Source organism: Episyrphus balteatus, chromosome 2 (genome assembly GCF_945859705.1).
Source record: "Episyrphus balteatus chromosome 2, idEpiBalt1.1, whole genome shotgun sequence".
Classification (NCBI taxonomy): domain Eukaryota; kingdom Metazoa; phylum Arthropoda; class Insecta; order Diptera; family Syrphidae; genus Episyrphus; species Episyrphus balteatus.
This window is the reverse complement of record NC_079135.1, coordinates 12,001,475-12,022,287: the sequence shown is the minus strand read 5'-3', so window position 1 is coordinate 12,022,287 and position 20,813 is coordinate 12,001,475. Positions and strand designations below refer to the sequence as shown.

Here is a 20,813-nt window from a genome sequence, read left to right as displayed (position 1 = left end):
GAATAAATTTTCTTGAAATAGGTATCAGTAAGAAATACATAGGTATCAATTTGGGTAGAATCACTCTTAATTGTTTGTGAAGAATCAACTTAGACAGGGTAGGTATTATCAAAACCAAAAGTTGTGTGTTTTTAGTTCACTTTCAAGAAGTAAATGAAAACAAACAAAAACAATAAGAAAACAATCAGTTTTGCAAAAATATGTATGCCATATAACTATTAAAACATACAAACCTGAATACATACCTTATTTCCTAAAGAAAAGAAATGATTAAAAAAAAAAAGAAACCAATTAGAACAATGAGTATATTCTTTAACAATTGTATCTTTACTACTGTTCACTGAGTCGGTAAACAAAAATTAAAAACAAAGAAAACAAGAAAAAAAGAAAAAGTCTGTGTTATTAAAACATAGACACCAATTTGAAAGTGAAAATAAATCTCACACTCTGTTTATCTCTAAAACAAACAAATAACTTATAAGATTATGAGAATCTAAATAATACCTAACCTATCTCTATTTTGTTTTGAAAACACACTATGAAACAATGTAAAATCTTTTAGAGGCCTAAAAACTGATAAATTAGAGAATGTCAACTTTCTTAAGACTTAAAATGAAATCAATACATAATATTGTATTTTATGAGTCACTCAGTCACGAAAGGTCTTTTCTTAACCATTGGTTCCACTTTTGATTTTTCTTGTAGCCGTCGCCAAACAGATTATTATACGGTTCTATGATTTCATAAAATTAACATAAATTCAATTTGATGCTTATGAAATATACAAATACATATAAATGAAAATGAAAGCTTCGATTTTGTTATAATTTTTAAGAACCTCATTATAGGTTGCCTGAAGATAACAATCTACTTTTATTGATTTTTTTGAATATTCAAAATTTTAAGTGAAGTTGTTTGCTTCATTAAAAAATGAAAAATACACTTCAAGTGTTTTTTACTATAAAGTATGTATATTATAAAGCCCCCTGATGCAAAGCAGAAATTAAAACATTAAACAATTTGAATAACTCAAACTGTTGATCTTTCTTGGAAATCTTTGAAATGTGTTTAGTTCCATGTGAAAATATAAAATTTCAGTTTTAATTTTGTCTCTTAGAGTCACGTAAAAGAAATCTTAAAAATGCTATTTTTTTTGCGAACAACAAATTTCAAAACTTTTTACACTTAAATTGGACAAAACGAACAAAAAGGTCTTAACTAGAGCACGTTTTATCAATCTTTCAACAAATGATACAAATCAACTTGCTAAAATGTAACCTTGTACCTGTAGCGGTAGTTTACAAATTCACAAACAAAAAAAAGAAAGAAATGTAAATAATGCTTGTTTATCTATTTCAATTGCTTAATTGGAAATTGGAATTTCTGATATTGATTTTTTATTAAATGACTTTCATTTTTGATCTGAATAAATTATATCATTTGAAAGCAATGTTAAGAGTTTTTCATCATTTATTTACAGGTGTTCGCAAATAAAAGCAATTAAGTAACTCTTTCTAAATAAATTATTGATGGGAAATTTATCTATTCGAAGCAATGAAATAAGACACTGGTTGATCTTATTGCTAAGTACAACTAATTTCATAAAGTTCAAAATTTAAAATAAAGTCAAATAAATTCAAAAGTAAAGTAATAGTAATTTCGATTGGCAGTCCGGAATCATTCTGAAAGCGTTTTATTCGCACAAAACTGACAGTTTTGTATGAATAAATTTTTTTCAGAATGATTCCGGACGCTTCCGGACTGCCAATCGAAAACGCCATAAGAAAAAAGTTATTTTTGTAAAAAAAAATGACAAAAAATCTAATACTTTTTGAAATATTAATATTTTTTTTCAATTCAACATTGCCATTTTTTTTATACAAAAGGTTGTCGATAAGAAGTAGTTTTCAAAGTTTGTCATTTTCATGAAATAAAGAATTTCTCTCCTTTTTAAATTGACAATTAAATTAACCATACAAAAATTTGCATCAATAATGACCAATGAACACATATTACAATTTCTCGTTAAAAAAACGTTAAACATTATTGAAATTGTTCACATTTTCAATCACACAATATGTCTACTGGAATGTACATATTGCCTTGTATTTCCTTTTTTTTTTTATTATTATGTCTGTACCATGTCCATGTCCAAGGGTATTTATCCAAAAATGGTAAAAATCCATCATCACTTACAAGTTACGAGTAACAAGCATATATTCAACCTCCAATTCGAACATTTAACAAAATAATGTAAGCAATTTTCAGTCCCATAACACAATTTTAACATAAAATACGAGTATTTGCCAGAAAAAAAAAAAAATAACATACAAAACATGCTGGCTTTTATAGAGAGAGAGAGAGATATGGTGACTGTTGCCAATTTAAGGCTTTTTAACTACTACATTTTATCCAATTACGGAAAACTATTAAAATTGAAAATTCAAATGAAAGTACATATAAGAGTACGGGACGGGAGTACAGAGTACAAACTGATGGGCGAGATGTGGAGATGTGACCAACTTATTCCATTTGAAAATTCATCGTTGCGCCCCATGTCGTGCTATCATCATCATCATTGCAACTTTATACAAGGAAACCATTTAATTTACTTTTAAGACTTTGAAGCTTCGAGGGGAGGTTTGGGCTAATGGTTGATGGTTATCCACTTCAGCAACTGACTGCCTCAATTTGCTACAAATCTCATTACAATTTGCCTGCGCAAAACTCTAAATATACATAAATATATACCCACCGTTTGGCGATATGGTAGTAAAGGCTAAATATGGGAAGTACATGTTATCCTTGCGTGCGTGCGAGGCGGCGTTAAAATCTCGCGCTGATATGGAATTAGTGTTGTTGTCTTTGGCTTTAAAAGGAGAAACTGAAACTAGTTTTTATTTTTTCTTCCTTTCACAATATACAAACTCCGCAGTCAGTCGAATGCCTAGTTTAAGTTTAATCGTCGCCAATAGCTACCGCATAGAGATATACTTTACCTTCGCATCTTATAGATAGTTAACGCTTAACGCACTTTAAGTACAACAAACCACTTCGGTTCGAAACAGAGTGCGTGGCCATCATCCTTCCTTATTAGTGACAACATCACATTAAGATTTATCGTTGTTACACTCGCATATTTATTTAAAGGAAAGGAGCGAGGGGACTGAATGTTGAATACAAATTGGCGAAAGGAAAAAAAAATAAGGCCAATCCTATAAAAAGGAATAACTGGTCTGGTTCTGCGTTGAGTATGAAACAATATTTTATAATAGTTAAATCTATACCATCAACTATTTCTTTTGCTGTTTTTGGGGTGCAGTATATTTTGCAAAAATGTACAAAAAGATTAACAAAAGGAGTTGTTACTGGTATTGGCCTGCGAATAGATTTGATAAAAAAAAAAAAAACAAACAATGTGAGAATATTCTCAGCTAAGTTACAAACAAAAAAGTATTGAATTTCAAAAGATGAAAACCTATAATTTAAATTCACACACATAAATCAAGGGTCTTACATGAATAACGGATACAATTAATAAAGACATTAAGGTCTGAAATTTTTATAAAAACTGAAGAATACTTTTATTTAAATGTACAAATGTACACCGGAAACATTATTTTCCCGTAGTAGACTTTGACATCTTGTTTCACTAGAAGGAAAAGTTTTCAAAATCTTTAAATACGTCTAAAAAATATCTAATTACATGTACCTACATACTACATTACGGTGCAGGGTCATAAGTCTACTGGCGAAATGTTCTGGTCCACTTACACTGCCGGTCACTTGAATACGTCCACATTTTAGTTCATCTTATTTTTAGCCTGGCTTGGTATTTATTGCAATGGTACATCTTTTTTACATACGTAACGAGAGAACATCTTTATGCGCTTAGCTTAGGAGAAAAAAAATTGTCTTGGGACCTACCGTTCTTCTCACACGGTAGCTAGACAAAATCTATTCATAAAAACAAGTATATTTTTTGACTCATCTGAATAGACTCAAAAGCAAAAATGTTAATAAATGATGAGTTGCATGGGTCAGTTGGACTCAAAATTGTGTCTGTCAATAAATCTGATTGTCTATAACCTATAAGGACGAAAACGACTCGAAAAAAATCATTAAGCGCGGGAAAAATGGCGAAAATAATAGAAGTCTTTGAATTAGGCCGAAATCAACGATGCATTGGGACAAAAATTAACACAAGTTAAAATTTAGTAAGCAGTTATTCGCGCAATATCCAAGGGTATAGAAACAACATTTACAATCGAAGTTGCTTAGCCACAACATTGGCCGATAGATGTGCAATGATCTGAACAGCATGACTTCGCGCTAAAAATTAAGCTGAAAACCGGTATGAAATGCAGTTTAACGACGGCAAAACGGGTTGTCAGAAGTGGTAAACATTTGAGAAGAACAAATCTTCGCAAAAACTACCACTTTACAAACCACGAAAAGAAACTCGCCTCCAATAGTAAAAAAAACTGTGTTAGAAATTGCAGATCGAAAGTTTTGTAGAAAAAAATAGCTTGGACTCAATAACACTCCCTTCACAGTTATGCAGACAACTTAAAATAATCCTTCTCTCTACGAAGGTCATACAAATAGATATTTAGACCTCAGGGTTAACTTAATTCATTTTTTTCCTTTGTAAAATCACCGGTTGGAAATTCGACTTTCACGACATGTTTTTTTTTTTTTACTATTGGAGGCGAGTTTCTTTTCGTGGTTTGTAAAGTGGTAGTTTTTGCGAAGATTTGTTCTTCTCAAATGTTTACCACTTCTGACAACCCGTTTTGCCGTCGTTAAACTGCATTTCATACCGGTTTTCAGCTTAATTTTTAGCGCGAAGTCATGCTGTTCAGATCATTGCACATCTATCGGCCAATGTTGTGGCTAAGCAACTTCGATTGTAAATGTTGTTTCTATACCCTTGGATATTGCGCGAATAACTGCATACTAAATTTTAACTTGTGTTAATTTTTGTCCCAATGCATCGTTGATTTCGGCCTAATTCAAAGACTTCTATTATTTTCGCCATTTTTCCCGCTCCTAATGATTTTTTTCGAGTCGTTTTCGTCCTTATAGATAGGTTATAGACAATCAGATTTATTGACAGACACAATTTTGAGTCCAACTGACCCATGCAACTCATCATTTATTAACATTTTTGCTTTTGAGTCTATTCAGATGAGTCAAAAAATATACTTGTTTTTATGAATAGATTTTGTCTAGCTACCGTGTGAGAAGAACGGTAGGTCCCAAGACAATTTTTTTTCTCCTAAGCTAAGCGCATAAAGATGTTCTCTCGTTACGTATGTAAAAAAGATGTACCATTGCAATAAATACCAAGCCAGGCTAAAAATAAGATGAACTAAAATGTGGACGTATTCAGATGACCGGCAGTGTAGGTGCGTTATAAGTCCACAAAACAATTACTGACTTGGGCCAATAATTAAATAAAAAAAAAAAAAAATGTAACCAAATCTCCCGACTTTCAAAAAGGTTGTGGGTTCAAGGTGCTTAACAAATATTTATTTGTAAACAATGAGGAAGAATATTTGTTACTAGATTTTTAAAAATATTTTTTTTTTGAAAACTTTATGAAGAATTTTTTCAAAAACTAATACTATTTTCGTTTTTAAAACTCAATGTAAAAGTAATTCTATGGCAAATTTTTAAAGCTCTTAGTTTTTCTAAAATGAAACAGATGGTTAGGTACCTACTTTCAAAAGGTTCAACATTAAATTTTCAAAAATCAAAATTTGGATCTATCGAAATCTTTTGAAGTTCCTTTAAAAAATTGGTGGTGAAGAATCTTCCAAAAATTGACGAGAGTTTCAGTTAAAAAAAGGTGGCAATCTTAATTAAATTATTTTCAAACAGAAGCCCGCCTCAATTTTGAAAACTTTCTTAATTCAATATTCAAAATATAAATTTCGATTTTCCAAAATTGCTTTTTAAAGCTATTTTGAAAAACTGGCATTTGAAAATTCCATGAAGATTCTTTCGAAAATTTACGCTTCACTTTTGAAAACTTTAAATTCATTTTCAAAAATTCCCTCGAATTTTATATTTGTCTACTTTGTTTTGTATCTACTTTAGAGTCGAGACAGCGAAGCGAATTAAAAGATGAGAGATCAGCAGCATGGTGAATTTTGGCCCCCCCTAAGTGGGCCATAAGTTGGCAATTGGTGGGCTAAAAGTCCCCAGGAATTTTGTATGAATTTTTGACCCAGTTGTGGATTTAATTAATTTGAGAAAAAATTAGTTAAAATTGGGATAGCTATGTTAAATAATCAAGAAAAGGTTAGTATTTATGACTATTTTAATAGTCAATTGAAGTATTTTCCAAATTAATTACTAAATAGTAAATTTTAACTATTTAAATAGTTATTTTGTTAAAACTAACTATTTTAAATTTAATCTGGAGAATACTTCAATTAACTATTAAAATAGTAACAAACAACCATTTTTAACTATTTAAATAGTTATCCCAATATTAACTCTTTTTACTTGCGATATAGGTACTATATATCAAGTTATGCATTCGTACAAAAAAAAAAAGTTGAGATAACATTTTTCCATGACATAACGATGGTAGACAATGCCAAAAAAGTGGGTCCCGGAAGTCCGTCTGTCTGTCTGTCTGTATAAGGAGCTACAGCGGATAGACCGATTGATGTCAAACTTGGTATGTAGCATTATTTGGCGACTCTCCAGAGGGCTTTTTGGAATTAATTTTTTTTGGACCAAAAATAACGGTACTTGTCATATACCGATTTTAGTAAAATTGAAATATCTCAAAAACGGCTATAACGATTTTGTTTAATAAATTCAAGTAGTAGTTTTAAGCTAAGGTCTATCTTTTAATGAAAAAATTTTTGTTTGAAAATCATTATTAACGGTACCTGCCATAGAACCGTTTTTTTCAAATCCGATTATCTCCGAAACTGCTTATTCGATTTCAACGAAACTTTTTGTGGAGAAGCATTTATATAATTTAAATATAAACCAAGAATTAAATTTCCAAAAAAATAATTTTTGGATTTAAAAAAAAAATTTTAAATTTTTTTTTTGAAAAATCAAATTTTCGAAATTTTTTTGAAATTTTGTTGTAAGATGTTGATTAGTAATTTCTACAAAATGGCATACCAATTTTATTTTAAAACTTTTTTTCCAAAAAATTATTTATAAAAAATTAGTTTTTTTAAAAAACGGCTCTAACGATTTTGAAATTTTTTTTCTAAAAATTCATCTTAATATATCGATCAAAACTGCAAACATACTTTGGAGGGCAATTTGATTTCAGATTTTATTTTATTTTTTTTTTAAAACGATATTTATTTTTTTTCCAAATTTCTATATAAAAAGTCTTAAAAATTTAAGCAACTTTAACTCTAAGAGCAAGTTCGTGCGACCCAGTCATGCATTTTATTTTTTTCTCTGATTGGCATGTCGACTTATGACCCTGCACCTTTCATAATTTTGTTTTCTTTTTTAATTTTCTTCCATTCCTGGTTTTCATGAAAAGTGGAATTTTCAGGATTAAGGCTTTGAAAAGGACATACAAGTTATCACAAATATCTATTCTACTTGTAAGCTTTTTTTTTAGTTTGGCTCCTTTTTCATACACTAGTCACTACACATTTTTTTCAAACGACTTTTAATGTAAACGTTCAACTCTCGCATAACTTGATAACCTAAAAAAATCTCTTAAAAGCTCTATCAGCATCTATTACAACTTGCTGCTAAAATAGTCAACCTCCTGCATAAGAAAATTTTTTCTTTAAATAGTAAAAAAGTAGACGAACCTGTTCTCCAGAGGACAGCAGCCCCGATGATGGAGATGATGACGATACCGTCGTCGACGACGCTGATGGAGGCCAGCAAACGTTTCTCCTTACAAAGTGGCTGCTGTTGCCATTGCCACCATTATTGGCTACGTGAGGCAAACGTCCACTATTGTTGATGTTACCATTCCCATTGCCGGTGTTGGTTACGCGATTTGTGCTGCCACTAACGTTCCTTAAAAGGTGCGTCGAACCATTGACAACACTGGCTGTGGGAATTATGGCAGATGTTTCTATGTTCTGCCTTCTAGCCGGGATCGGGGGCACTGCGATTTCTGACAACATTTCAGAATTCCTTCTACTGCCCTCATTGGCGTTGTTGCTGATGCGAATGTCAGTGGAGCACTTTCGATTGACCACTGGCGGTGGTGGCGGTAGTGGCGAAGAAGTGGCCATGACAGTCGACTGATGAAATCCGCCATTCTTAATACTTGTCGTGCCAATGTAATCCATTGACTTGGATTGATTCGCGGCGGTAACAGAGGCTCCAGAATTCAATGACAACGACCGGGCAAATGAACTCTTAAAGTAACGACATGGTAAGTTGAAATCAAAGTCGGGTGGCGACAAATCTGGGGCTGTTGCAGGGGCTTTCCCCTGCTGGTGCCCACCGATTGGAGCTGGTTGACTTATTTGATTGGGTTTATTGTTGTTGTTGTTATTGTCTTGAGCGATCGTGAATGCTGACAGCTGCGGTTGCGAATGCTTTGTATTATTGATCGCAATCATCACGTTTGTCACGGATCCGTTGTTGATGGTTGTTGGCTTTGATGATATTGTTCTTTTGTTGGTCGAAGAGGAGGTGCAAAAATCAATCATTGAATCGATTGAACAAATGACATGATCACAATCTTGTAAGGCACACTTTCCAAAAACAAAAATACAATATTTGTAATTTTTTCTTTTTTTTTCAAAAATCAACACACGATCGTCAATCGATCGTTTTTGGAGTTTCACGTTTTTCTTTTTTGTATTTTTTTTTTTGTGTTGATTCACAATCACATAAACACGATAAAGATTATTTTCTTGTTAAACAAAAAAATTTTCTTTTTATGATTTTCACGCGTCACTAATTTTATTTGTTTTTTTTTTTTATTTTTCTTCTTTTTGGCACAGTTACCTATGATTTTTTTTGTTGTTTGAAATAGATTATTCTTATTTCTCCACGAAATAAAAAAAAACAGGAAAAATCTAGGTGAACCCGAAAGAAGGAAAATACACACGAAAATACAAAAACAGAACAAGAATAAAACGGCCAATTCGTAACGGCACTGTGAGACGAAATTATTTTTTTTTTTTTCAAATTGTTACAACAAATCATACACCGATCCAGCATCGACGGACTGAAGACATAGACTGTGCGGAGCGCAATGAAAATTTCCAAAAGACCGACTCACAAGTCACAAGTCGCAAAATACAGTGGCTATTGCAGGCAAAGTATACAAAGTACGGCGGAAAGCTGCGTGTGAAAACTCATCAAACACACACAGATATAACGAAAACAACAACAAAACAACATGTGACGAAAAGTGCCGCCGAAGCGGAACACAGAAAAAAGGTAAACGAAGTGATCCTCTCTTCTCTCATGAAGAATTAAAAAAGTGTTGCCGATGGTATGTTTGGAAACAGCAAGTAACAGGTGGTTTATGTATGAAAGTAGTTAAATGAAAATTAATTAATATTTTATAAGAAAATATCGATCGATTATTCGTCTATTTGACGCCCAACATAGACCCTATTATTATTTTATAACATTTAAGTATTATGAAAAATGTTAAGTTAATTTAAATAAAATAGACAAACTTAACTTAGTCAGGAAATAAATGTAGATAGCATAGTTTCTCATTCGTCCAGGTTCCACATTGGGAGCCAAATTAATGTCTGCATTCTTAATTTAATGATAAAATATGGACAAAGACAAGTTATCATCAAAAGTCCTCTGCAAGGTGGTGGATTCAGCATAGATGAAATTAATTGAAAATTAGAATTATATTATCTAACTGTCTGTTTCGAAAATAGAGTTTTAACTAAACCATATTTTTCGAAAGGATTTTTGTGTACTGATTAAAATACAAAGCCAAGCCAATAGTTTGAACTGTAATTTATATGATTTTTCAAAATAATTAAACTTATAAAAAATTTAACTTATTTCTTGAGTTCTATCAGCAATTTCATCATTTTTTGATGTTTACAAACTCAGAGAAAATGATTGGGCATCTTCATCCAACGATCCAACTATTCTTCTATATCCTTACTGGTGATATATATGGAATCTAGCTTGATAGTTCATAGAAAATTTATCGAAAACAATTCACCAATGAAATTTTTTTTCGAATAACAGTTCTTCGAATTAAAATTCATCGAATAGCAATTTTTCGAATAGTAATTCTGCAAATGTCACAAAATTGCATTTTTGAGTTTAGTAAGAACTTCTTTCATTTTGTATCAAAAACATCAATTTTACGAACGAAGTACATACCTATATTTTGTCTTACTTCAAAATTTTTAAGCTTTCTATAGTCGTAACAGAATTCGAAGTTTGCAAGACTGTGAATTTTTCCTATTTTTACCGACTTCCAAAAAGGAGGAGGTTGTCAATTAGTCTGTATTTTTTTTTTATGTTTGTTACCACATAACTTTGAAGTCAACCAATTTTGATAATTCTTTTTGTATTCGAAAACTGATGCCTGCAGTGTGGTCCCATGTCAATTCTGTCCAGTTCTTACACTAGAATCTATTAGAAAATCGTAAATTCCAGTTTCGATCCATTGAAGTTTTTTTTTTTTTTTTGATAAAAATGATTTAATTCATAAAAACAAACAAATCAATGCATCAGGCATTTATAATATTTTTTTCTGAATTTTTTTTCCAAACCATTTTATCACATTGAGTCAAAACATATTCATCATAATTCATACTTACATAAGATCATAAAAAATAATACAAAAACTTATATGTACCTATTTCTTTTGTTGAAAATATTCAACCATTTCCTTCCCATAAAAAAGTATTAAAAGTATCACAATGTAAACACTGAATACTCTGATTTCTCCCCTACAAAACTAAACAACTTTCACAAATACAAACAAATCACAGCACAGCTGATTTAATATCCAAAGAATGGAATCGAAACAAAACACATAAAAATGTTTCTTGCTGCTATCTCTTTAATTATCATCAATCTCCTTTACTGGTTTCAATTGTATATTGTATTGCTTCATCTCGCTGTATCTGCAATCTGCCTCTCGATCAGCTATATCTATCCGTGATAGGTTGTGTACCTACATGAGAGTCAATCCAATCTTATTTCCCGCTTCTATTTTTTTTCTTGCAAAATTCTTCAACAACAAACAACAGATGTTTTTTGTTTTGTTGTACTTACGAGCACGTACCTCTTTTTCTTTGTTGGTACCTATGAATGCAAATCATATTTCTACTTATTCGTGTACCTAAACCTACATATTTTTGATCTATTTATGCACCCCTCTGTTTCTTATTGTGTATGTGTTATGTGTATGGTATGGATCATTTTTTGTTTTATTAAATTCAAAACGTTAAAATTCTAAATATCATCATAACAGTTATACCAACTTTTACAAATGCAAAAAAAAAAACATATCTATGAATTTGTCACCAATTAGAAAAATAAAAATCGGTACCGAAATAATGCGTAGTTACACCTCATTTAAATTTCAATAGCATCTCATATTTGTTTGTTATTTTCTCATAACACCTAAAAATATACCTCTCTGATCATTTGATGGTCATCATACACTTCATGTGTTGAACTTCATAGCATAATTATAGGAATGTGGATTAAGAAAGGCAAATCAAATTTTAAATATAGGGTAAATCATGCCCAATTTGTTTTATGTGAAAAAAATTATTTCACATTTATTTTGGTGCTGCAAACAGCTTGCAAACAATGCGGATACATTTTAAGCTGTGTGTATAAAATTTGCGTAGAGTTTACAACAGAAGTTGCATATAACCAAAAAGTGTGAAATAGGCTGCAATTTTCGTAAGTTTGATTTTATTTTTGGTCCCAGCTGAATTAATGTCTTAAACATAAAATAAGAAGTTCTCACACGAGATTGGTCCCAAAATAAATTTAACTTATGGAAGCAGGTGTTTCTTCTAGAGAAAATCCAGCAGTTTCCCATATGTGGAACTGAAATTTGGTAAAAATCTTTCGATATTTTTGAGTAATTACCTACAACAAAATTTGATATACAATTAAAGGTGGTTATTTTTAAGTAAAAAACGAAAACTTGATTAGTTGCTTCAAATGCATACAAGGCGCGTACAGAGATTCACCGTAGAAAAGGCCTTTTTTTAATATTTTCTTATGGGCATGTATTAAATAGCATATTAATAGTAAGTAAGAAAGTAAATACCTGCCTTCAATTAAAAAAATCTAAAAATTGTACTTTTTCAAGAGCACCTAAGGTGGTCTATCCCCATAAATGAAAACTCGAAAAATACTGAGCCCAAAAGGATTTTCCAACTAAAAAAACTCGATTTTCCAACTTGGAGACGATTTCTTCGTCATCAATTATTCAAAACGATGAAATAATGCTCAACAAAAGTTTATATAGTTTCAAAAATTTATTGTTTTTGTAATTTTTTTTTTTTTTACATACATACAAAAATTTTAATTTAATATACAAGATCCAATTATGAGAAAAGTAAATATTTTTCTGTAACTGTTTCTACGATTAGGTACATTTAAACAAATATGTGAACATAATTTTTTACTTGCTTTACTTTTAGCTCAGGGCAATTAGTCAAAATATGGGCATGAAATCGCATTTTTCGCGGGACAAAATTTTTTTCATGGAATGTGTTCGGGTGGTTGTCCTTATCATAAAAGTCAATTTGTTGGGAAAATTGGAGGTTGGGAACAGCCGCCATCTTGGAAAAGAGATTGGTAGCGTTTTTATTGAATAGCTCCATTGTTATTCATTTTAACAGAAAATGACAAAGGTAGGACTTATTAACAATAAAATTATCTAAACAATGATATACAAAACAATTCCGTGAGTTGATTAAATAAAATTTTATAGTTGGTCAAAGTGCGGGTTTGTATCGCAAGGTTGGGACAAAATGACATTTTTTCATATATCTGACGAACTTTTGATTTGTTTGGATAATTCTTCAAGAATGAATTATAGTACTTATAATTACCTATAAAATGAGCCCACAATCGTTATTGTCACCATCGTATTGTAGAAGTAATCTAACTCCGAAACTCTCCATGTACTAGTCAAAAGTGAGAAAAAAGCTAGTTTTTTGCTAGTAGGCCGAGAAAATTTTGGGAGTAGAGGTATAACCAAAATATAAGTACGCAGTTTTGCTGCCATACTCGTGTTAATGTCGATTTCAAAGGTCTGACAACTCTAATTTTGGGCTTTATACGGGTTTTGGGGGGTTAAATAACGTAAGTTTTCCAGTTAACGTGAATGGGCTAAATTTATACTATTTGAAATTATAAATATACAAGCTGATTCCCTATTATTTTTCCTAAATCTAGACACCCCAATCTTGAGGATGTGACCAATAGAACTCAAGATATAAGCCGTTTATACGATTATGTTTTAGAGGCTTTTTTGTTTCGATTTTTGTTTGTTTATTTGAATTGAAAAGCCTGATATGGTTAGTTAAAAAAGCTTATATCGTGAGTTCTATTAACCCCATAGCCGAGATTAAGGTGTCCAGATTTAGGAAAAATAATAGAGCATCAGCTTTTATATTTATAATTTCAAATAGTATAAATTTAGCCCATTCACGTTAGCTGGAAAACTTACGTTATTTAACCCCCCAAAAACCGTATAAAGCCCAAAATTAGAGTTGTCAGACCTTTGAAATCGACATTAACACGAGTATGGCAGCAAAACTGCGTACTTATATTATGGTTATACCTCTACTCCCAAAATTTTCTCGGCCTACTAGCAAAAAACTAGCTTTTTTCTCACTTTTGACTAGTACATGGAGAGTTTCGGAGTTAGATTACTTCTACAATACGATGGTTACAATAACAATTGTGGGCTCATTTTATAGGTAATTATAAGTACTATAATTCATTCTTGAAGAATTATCCAAACAAATCAAAAGTTCGTCAGATATATGAAAAAATGTCATTTTGTCCCAACCTTGCGATACAAACCCGCACTTTGACCAACTATAAAATTTTATTTAATCAACTCACGGAATTGTTTTGTATATCATTGTTTAGATAATTTTATTGTTAATAAGTCCTACCTTTGTCATTTTCTGTTAAAATGAATAACAATGGAGCTATTCAATAAAAACGCTACCAATCTCTTTTCCAAGATGGCGGCTGTTCCCAACCTCCAATTTTCCCAACAAATTGACTTTTATGATAAGGACAACCACCCGAACACATTCCATGAAAAAAATTTTGTCCCGCGAAAAATTCGATTTAAATTACTAATTTCCCTGGGCTATTTCGTGTCGAAAAAAATTTGAGGTTTTAATCAAAACCAACATTACGATGATGGAGGAGTTCGACTGTCCGTGCGTCTGAACGTCTGTACGTCTTCTGTGCGTTCATCTGTACACATTTCCACAGCTTAAAAGGGTAGTCAATTTCATTCAAATTTGGTAGGTACATATGATTTTTATGTAATTCTGAAAGATATTTTTCTTTGTTTTTTTATATCTCGCTTAGAAAGTGTACCTCCCGTACAAATTTTTCAATTAAAACCAAACAGCTCGAAAACTGCTCAAACGATTTTGATTAAACTTTGCAGACGTAATATTCAAAGCGATTGCCATGAAACTGCTTTTTTATTTTTTTTTTCAAAAAAAAAGTCCAAAACGATCCATCGAACATTATTCTTTTAATATTAAAGTATATAATTTTGTTTACAATAATAATAAACAAAATTATATATTTTTATACATATATTTCTCATAAATGTGTGTATAAATTCAAATTTAAATTATAATTTTATATTTATTTGTACTTATAATGTACCTACAATTTTTACAATAAATGTTCAAAAAATCATTTTTTTAATAAATTAAAAAACATGTACACTACGGTGTATACGTACTTTTTTTTAAATTAATTTTTGCTTAAATTTAATTTTATGGATTTGAGACATTAAAATTGAACTTGAAATACATTTCAATTAGAGTTTCATATAAAAAAAATTTGCTCTATCCCCAACATAAACAAAATTTCTTTAAAATTTATATAGAGGCAGCTCTAAAAATCTACAAGTAAACTAACATAAAAGTGCTTTGAACTGCAAGAGCAAGTACATTCGACCCAATCGTGCATTTTATTCTTATTGCCTCTTATAATAATATTATGTTTTATTCATATCTCGAAGTTGAACTATGTATATTTCATGTTACCCCATAAAACAGATGCATAATTCTCCAAGTAAAAGTTCAACCTACGCCACTGCTAAAGTTTTGACATTAAAACGACATTGATTCTTAGTTAAAATCTTTTATCAGTTCAAAATGATTTTAAAGTTTTTTTAGTTCTATTAGTTGGTAGATTCTTTATCTACAACGAAGATTAATAAATTGATTTTTCTACTGTTGCTTTAGTGCAAATACTAAAGAAACCAATCATCAGATTTTATCTTCCAATTAGTTTTATTTTTAAAAACAATATTTCGGAGGCAGACATCGTATATCTGTTGCATACAATTTTTGGTTACTATACAAATAAATGTTATTTCTTATGGAAAAGTTACTGATTTTTTAAATAAGATTGAAAATCGGGTACCAACTATTTGTTTTTGATCTGATAAAACAAACAGTCGTAGTATCAATGAACTCAAATAACATTTTTTTAATCTTAAAGAAAAAAAAAAATCATGAACATAATATCAAAAATAAAAATAAATTGCTGTCTGACCATGAAGTTGCATTTGATAAAAAACAAAATTATTTCAAAATTTACGCAGAATTGTTGATTGTATCTGAACACATATAAAGTTGTCTTATCAAAAAGATAAGACGCACTTTATACCTGAGTCCGATTATATATTGTATTTGTGTATTATCAAATAATAACTTTTTTTTTATGCAATTCACTAAAACAAATTAAAAAAAAACAACAAAGTAAAAGAGGCTTGGTGAACACGTTTTTATTCAACCTGATTCCAAATAAAATTTCCAAACCAAAATTATTCCAACAATCAAGATAAGCGTATTATTTTCTTTTAAACTTCTACCCACTGGGTCAGATTGTGTATTAAGAGTTTTTGATAAGGACAAAATATACAAAATTGGGGATTTAATTTGATATAGAAACAAAAAATCGTATGTTGTTGTTCTTTATCCTGATGCTTGCAGTGAATTGCTACTTTTTAGTTTCTACGTACCGAAATTTTAAATTTATTTTACCGAATTGGTTGTTTTTTATTAACAAAAAAAATTGTTTACAATTTTTTGTCGTCTTATCAATTGTACATTGACTTTTAAAATAGACGGAATACTATATTAGATTTCTAGTAATCATGATGAGTCGGATGTTCTAATTGAGCCTATCAATGAATAGAAAAAAGTTGGGTCATTCGGCATCGAGTTCAATATTTGAACATAAAATAATTTTTGATAAGAAATAACCTTGTAGTTTAGTTTTCTGTTTTATTGAGGAAATATTTTTATAAAAAAATAAATCTTGGGTGGGCAGAACATGGAATCGAATTGGGTCAATGTATTCAAAATTCATATTCTAGTTAGTTGCTAAGTTAACTTCATAAGTCAAATAAATAACTTTTTATAACACATTTGCATTATTTCTATCACAAGATGATGGAGAGCATGTTACATCAGTGACCTCAAAAATCAATAGTTGAGTCCGATTAAACGTCGGAAAATACTTTGTTTAAATGGTCTAAAAATGTCAAGTTTTCTAAAAGTGTTTCGAGACGCTTTGAGAACTCTATAGCAAGAAACTGTTTTGAAATATATTTTTGCTTTCAAAAGAGATAACGTGACAAATTTTACAAACAAAACTTTAATATAAACAATATTTTTACTAATGTTTTAAGAATGTTTTGTTTTGTAGATATCATCTTCAGCTTTGGATTGGTTGAAAATGATTGTTGGTTCAAAAATGATTTCAAAAACTAAATCTTATAAACAGAATCTATGTAGCAAATAAAGTAACAGAAACACATACTAAATGCATAAGACCAATCCATCGAACATTATTCTTTTAATATTAAAATATATAATTTTGTTTCAATAATTGTAAACAAAATTATATATTTTTATACATATTTCTCATAAATTTGTTTATAAAGTCAAATTATAATTTTAAATATATTTGTACTTATAAATCTCTTAAATTATATGCAATTTTACAATAAATGTTCAAAAAATCATTTTTTTAATAAAATAAAAATAAATGTACACTACGGTGTATAAGTACTTTTTTTTTAATTTTTGCTTAAATTTAATTTTATGGATTTGTGACATTAAAACTAATCTTGAAATATGAAATATGTTGTAAACATTAAAACAAATATAGGAGATGGGCGTGCATTTTCTTCATTGGCTGAAATCTTAAACCTAAGAGTACTTTGGATGTGGCCAACTTTAAATTAGGTTTATTTCTTTCGTTTTTTTTTAATTACATTGTTAGAACTGACAACCCCTCTTTTTTGTTCGGTGTAGTGATATTATGCAGTTTTGTGTTCATTTTTTTTATTCTTTTCTTTTCTTATTTATTTATATATTTTTTTTTTCAAAAAACGAGGACGGTAGGCATTTCTTAGAAAACGCATAAGTTTTTGTAACATGTTTTACAAAAAATACCAAGCCCAATTCGACAGTCAATAACCGAATAATAAATTAAAACTTCTCAATTTAACCAAAGCTTTTCATCACTTAAAGTAACAATATAAAAAAATAATAAAAATCTCGTCATCGTATCGAGTGAGTGAATACAAATTCATCAAATATTTTGATGTAGTTACTTACTTTATTACTTCATTCTCATAAAATAAAACAACAAAACGTACAAACCGCATATTTTATTCTAATTGATAAATGTGGTTAACCCCCTCGTCGGGTGTGATTCCCAATTAGCCCAGTCATTTTAGTCATTTTTAAGTCCAATCTGCGGAAAAATTCCTACTGGGCTGAATTTTGGTATACAGCTTAATGACGGCTTTGTTATGAAGATGTGAAAAATCGACATTGATATCGTGTCCGCGTTAAGAGTTATAGGGGTCAAAAGGTCACAAAAACTGGTTTTTCACGATTTTCAGCAAAACGGTAAGTCTTATCAAAAAATTTTCAATGCAAGAATTGTAGACCAGATTATTATATATAAAAAGTGTCATAACACTTTTTTTCCTAAGACCCACCGTTTCTTAGGTATAACGATTCAAAAAGTTGAAGTTTAGTTGTAATCGTCATAATCCTATTCCTGAAAAAAAAACTCCTAACTGAAAAGTTCCTGAAATTTCATTATTTTTTTAGCTTGAATTTCGTTCCTCAACTGTTAAGAATATGGGGAAACCAAACAAAAATGGAAATTTTCGCCATTTTTCCGATTGGGGCCCTTCTCCCGAAACCATTTCCCTGGGAATTTTTGTTTAGAATATGTCTGAAAATATACAGGGTGTGCAATAGAGAATGGACAACCCTAAAACGGTTTATAGCTACACTTATGATTGTTCTAAAAACAGATAGAAAAAAGTTCTATCGCAACCAGTTCATAAAATATGGACTTTTTTTCGTTCAGTGTATTTTAAATTTTATCATCTTATGTTTTCGTTCACTACAACCACGAATGAATGAATTTTATTTATTTCTTTTTTTTATAATTTTCTACAATAATTGGATGAGTACATAAACACTTTAAAAATTTCATAGCTATTGCACATTTTCGTAAAAAAAATTTTGAAATCTGTTTTTTGATGCAAAATGTAAAAAAAGTATTTTATGAAAAATTTTAAACACCTGTGGTATAAAATAAATCTATAGACACCTTTCTTAAAAATATTCTCCTTATACCAGAATATTTTTAAGAAAGTTGGCCACCTAGGTTTCTATAGATTTATTTTATACCACAGGTGTTTAAAATTTTTCATAAAATACAGATAAAACCTAAAATTACTGGACTAAATACGATAAGTCTAAAGACCAGTCTCGTCGTCGGCTTTGTAAGAACAAAAAAAAAAAACTATTATTCATCACCCCTTCATTAACCAAAGCAAATAAAAAAAAAAATATAGTTGTTGTTCTTCTAAGAATACCACGTCTTGTGACAACTTTCTGTATGAAATCACAAATTGATAGAAAGACAGCCTTTTCGTGTACCTATCTTTGCAGGTACTCATAACTTGTTTTTACCTCCCTCCACTTTTATTCTAAAAACTTGGTTTAATAGAGTTAATTGGCATAAATGCATAAACACTTAATGCAAACATCAACGAATCACATTCTAAAAACAAATAAAGAATAAATAAATGAATTACGACTTTGATGTTATCGAATCTGTTACATCAGATTAATATAATTAAAATTAAAATTTATAATAATTGTGCAACAAGTTGTTGTAAAGTTCCTTATGTACACTGATTGGGATACTGAACGGTTTTTTTTTTTAAGCTTATCTTTTTCATTCATGTAAGAGGTTTGATTTGACTTATCACAAAATATTCCAATTGATTACATTTAAAAAAATTAACTTAGGTATTTTTACGAGTAATAATCAATATCAAACACTCCAACTTAGTTGATTTAAGTCACAAATAATTTTTTGACACGGTTAAGTTTTTGATTGGACTTATTTTGAATTTTAAACTTGGATTTATAGAGACTTTCTAAAATTATTTTTAGATATCTAAGGCCAACATCAAATCAAATAAATAAATCAAAAATAAATAACTGGTTCAATCAATCGATGCGGATTGTATGTTTGCAAACTTACTGATAAGCACGTGAACATGCATGATTTATAATGTAATATAAAGTTGCCTGCCAACTAGGAACTCTTTAAAATTGATTTTTTTTGTATTGTTTGTGAAGAAAAACTACATCCATGGTAATTTAGAAGCTACACTATATAGTTTGTTGTGTCTTGGGGGATGAGAGTCTTGAAACATGGTCGAGTCGTGTTTTTTAGAAAAAAAAAAAAAAACTATCTTCGATACACAAGGCAAGTGCGTGATATAATAAAAACATCAAAAGAAAATGCAAGTGCACAAAAGAACACTTTTGAAGACTTTTAGGCTCTGATTATAAAGTAGGTATATAGACGAGTATGGGAATACTTTTTAATGAACACTAAGTCAGTGCGTGGCTATATAGTTTGAGATGAGAGTATATAGAGCAGTAGCATAATTTTTTTAAATTTATTAATTTAGGTCAATCTTGCTATTCTAAATGGAACAAAGCAAGCTAGAGGAATAATGAAGTTGCTGGATGATTACACTGGTTAACAAAATTAAACTTTTTTTTTGTTGCCGAAACAAAATTATACTTTTCTGAAGGTTTTCAGTGTGCTGAACTCGAATCCGAAGTCAAAAAAAATTAATCAGCTCCCGTTTTTGAAATATTACCGTTAGAATATGCAGTACTTCGGACCTTATTTTTTTATATAAGGAAAATTGTTTGAGCATATTTAGTAACGGTTTTTATAAGAACTATTTATCACCTTTTTAAATCTGTTTAAATCTTTCCGATATCTTTTTTATTGCCCGAGATATCCTCAGTTGTTTGGTATTTTTATAAATTTTATGACGTCATTATCTCCTTTATGATATATGAAGAAAAACCCACTTACTTAATTTTAAGATATCTCGGGCAATACAAAAGATATTGAAAAGATTTAAACAGTTATCGAAAGATGGAAAACAGTTTTTATAGAAACCGTTACTAAATATTCTCAAACAATTTTCCTTATACAAAAGAATAAGGTCCGAAGAAATCAAAAAAAACGTTTTTTTGCATTTT

The 20,813-nt window shown here is 30.0% G+C and overlaps 1 protein-coding gene and 1 long non-coding RNA gene across 2 annotated transcripts in view; both read right to left on the bottom strand.

Moving 5' to 3' along the window:
* The window catches only part of LOC129909020 (ras guanine nucleotide exchange factor E), a 54,332-nt gene extending 45,096 nt beyond the window's left edge, over positions 1-9,236 (bottom strand). The window contains exon 1 of the mRNA XM_055985934.1: positions 7,815-9,236. Coding sequence (XP_055841909.1) covers positions 7,815-8,672 — 858 coding nt within the window. The 5' untranslated portion in view covers positions 8,673-9,236. The remainder of the gene's footprint in view (positions 1-7,814) is intronic.
* Positions 9,237-9,939: 703 nt separating this feature from the next.
* On the bottom strand, positions 9,940-10,646 carry LOC129908445 (uncharacterized). The gene is made up of 2 exons (XR_008771279.1): positions 10,333-10,646; positions 9,940-10,241 (listed from the first exon to the last, which is right to left on the bottom strand). It is a non-coding gene; the product is annotated as an uncharacterized LOC129908445 (long non-coding RNA).
* Between the last annotated feature and the right edge of the window lie 10,167 nt (positions 10,647-20,813).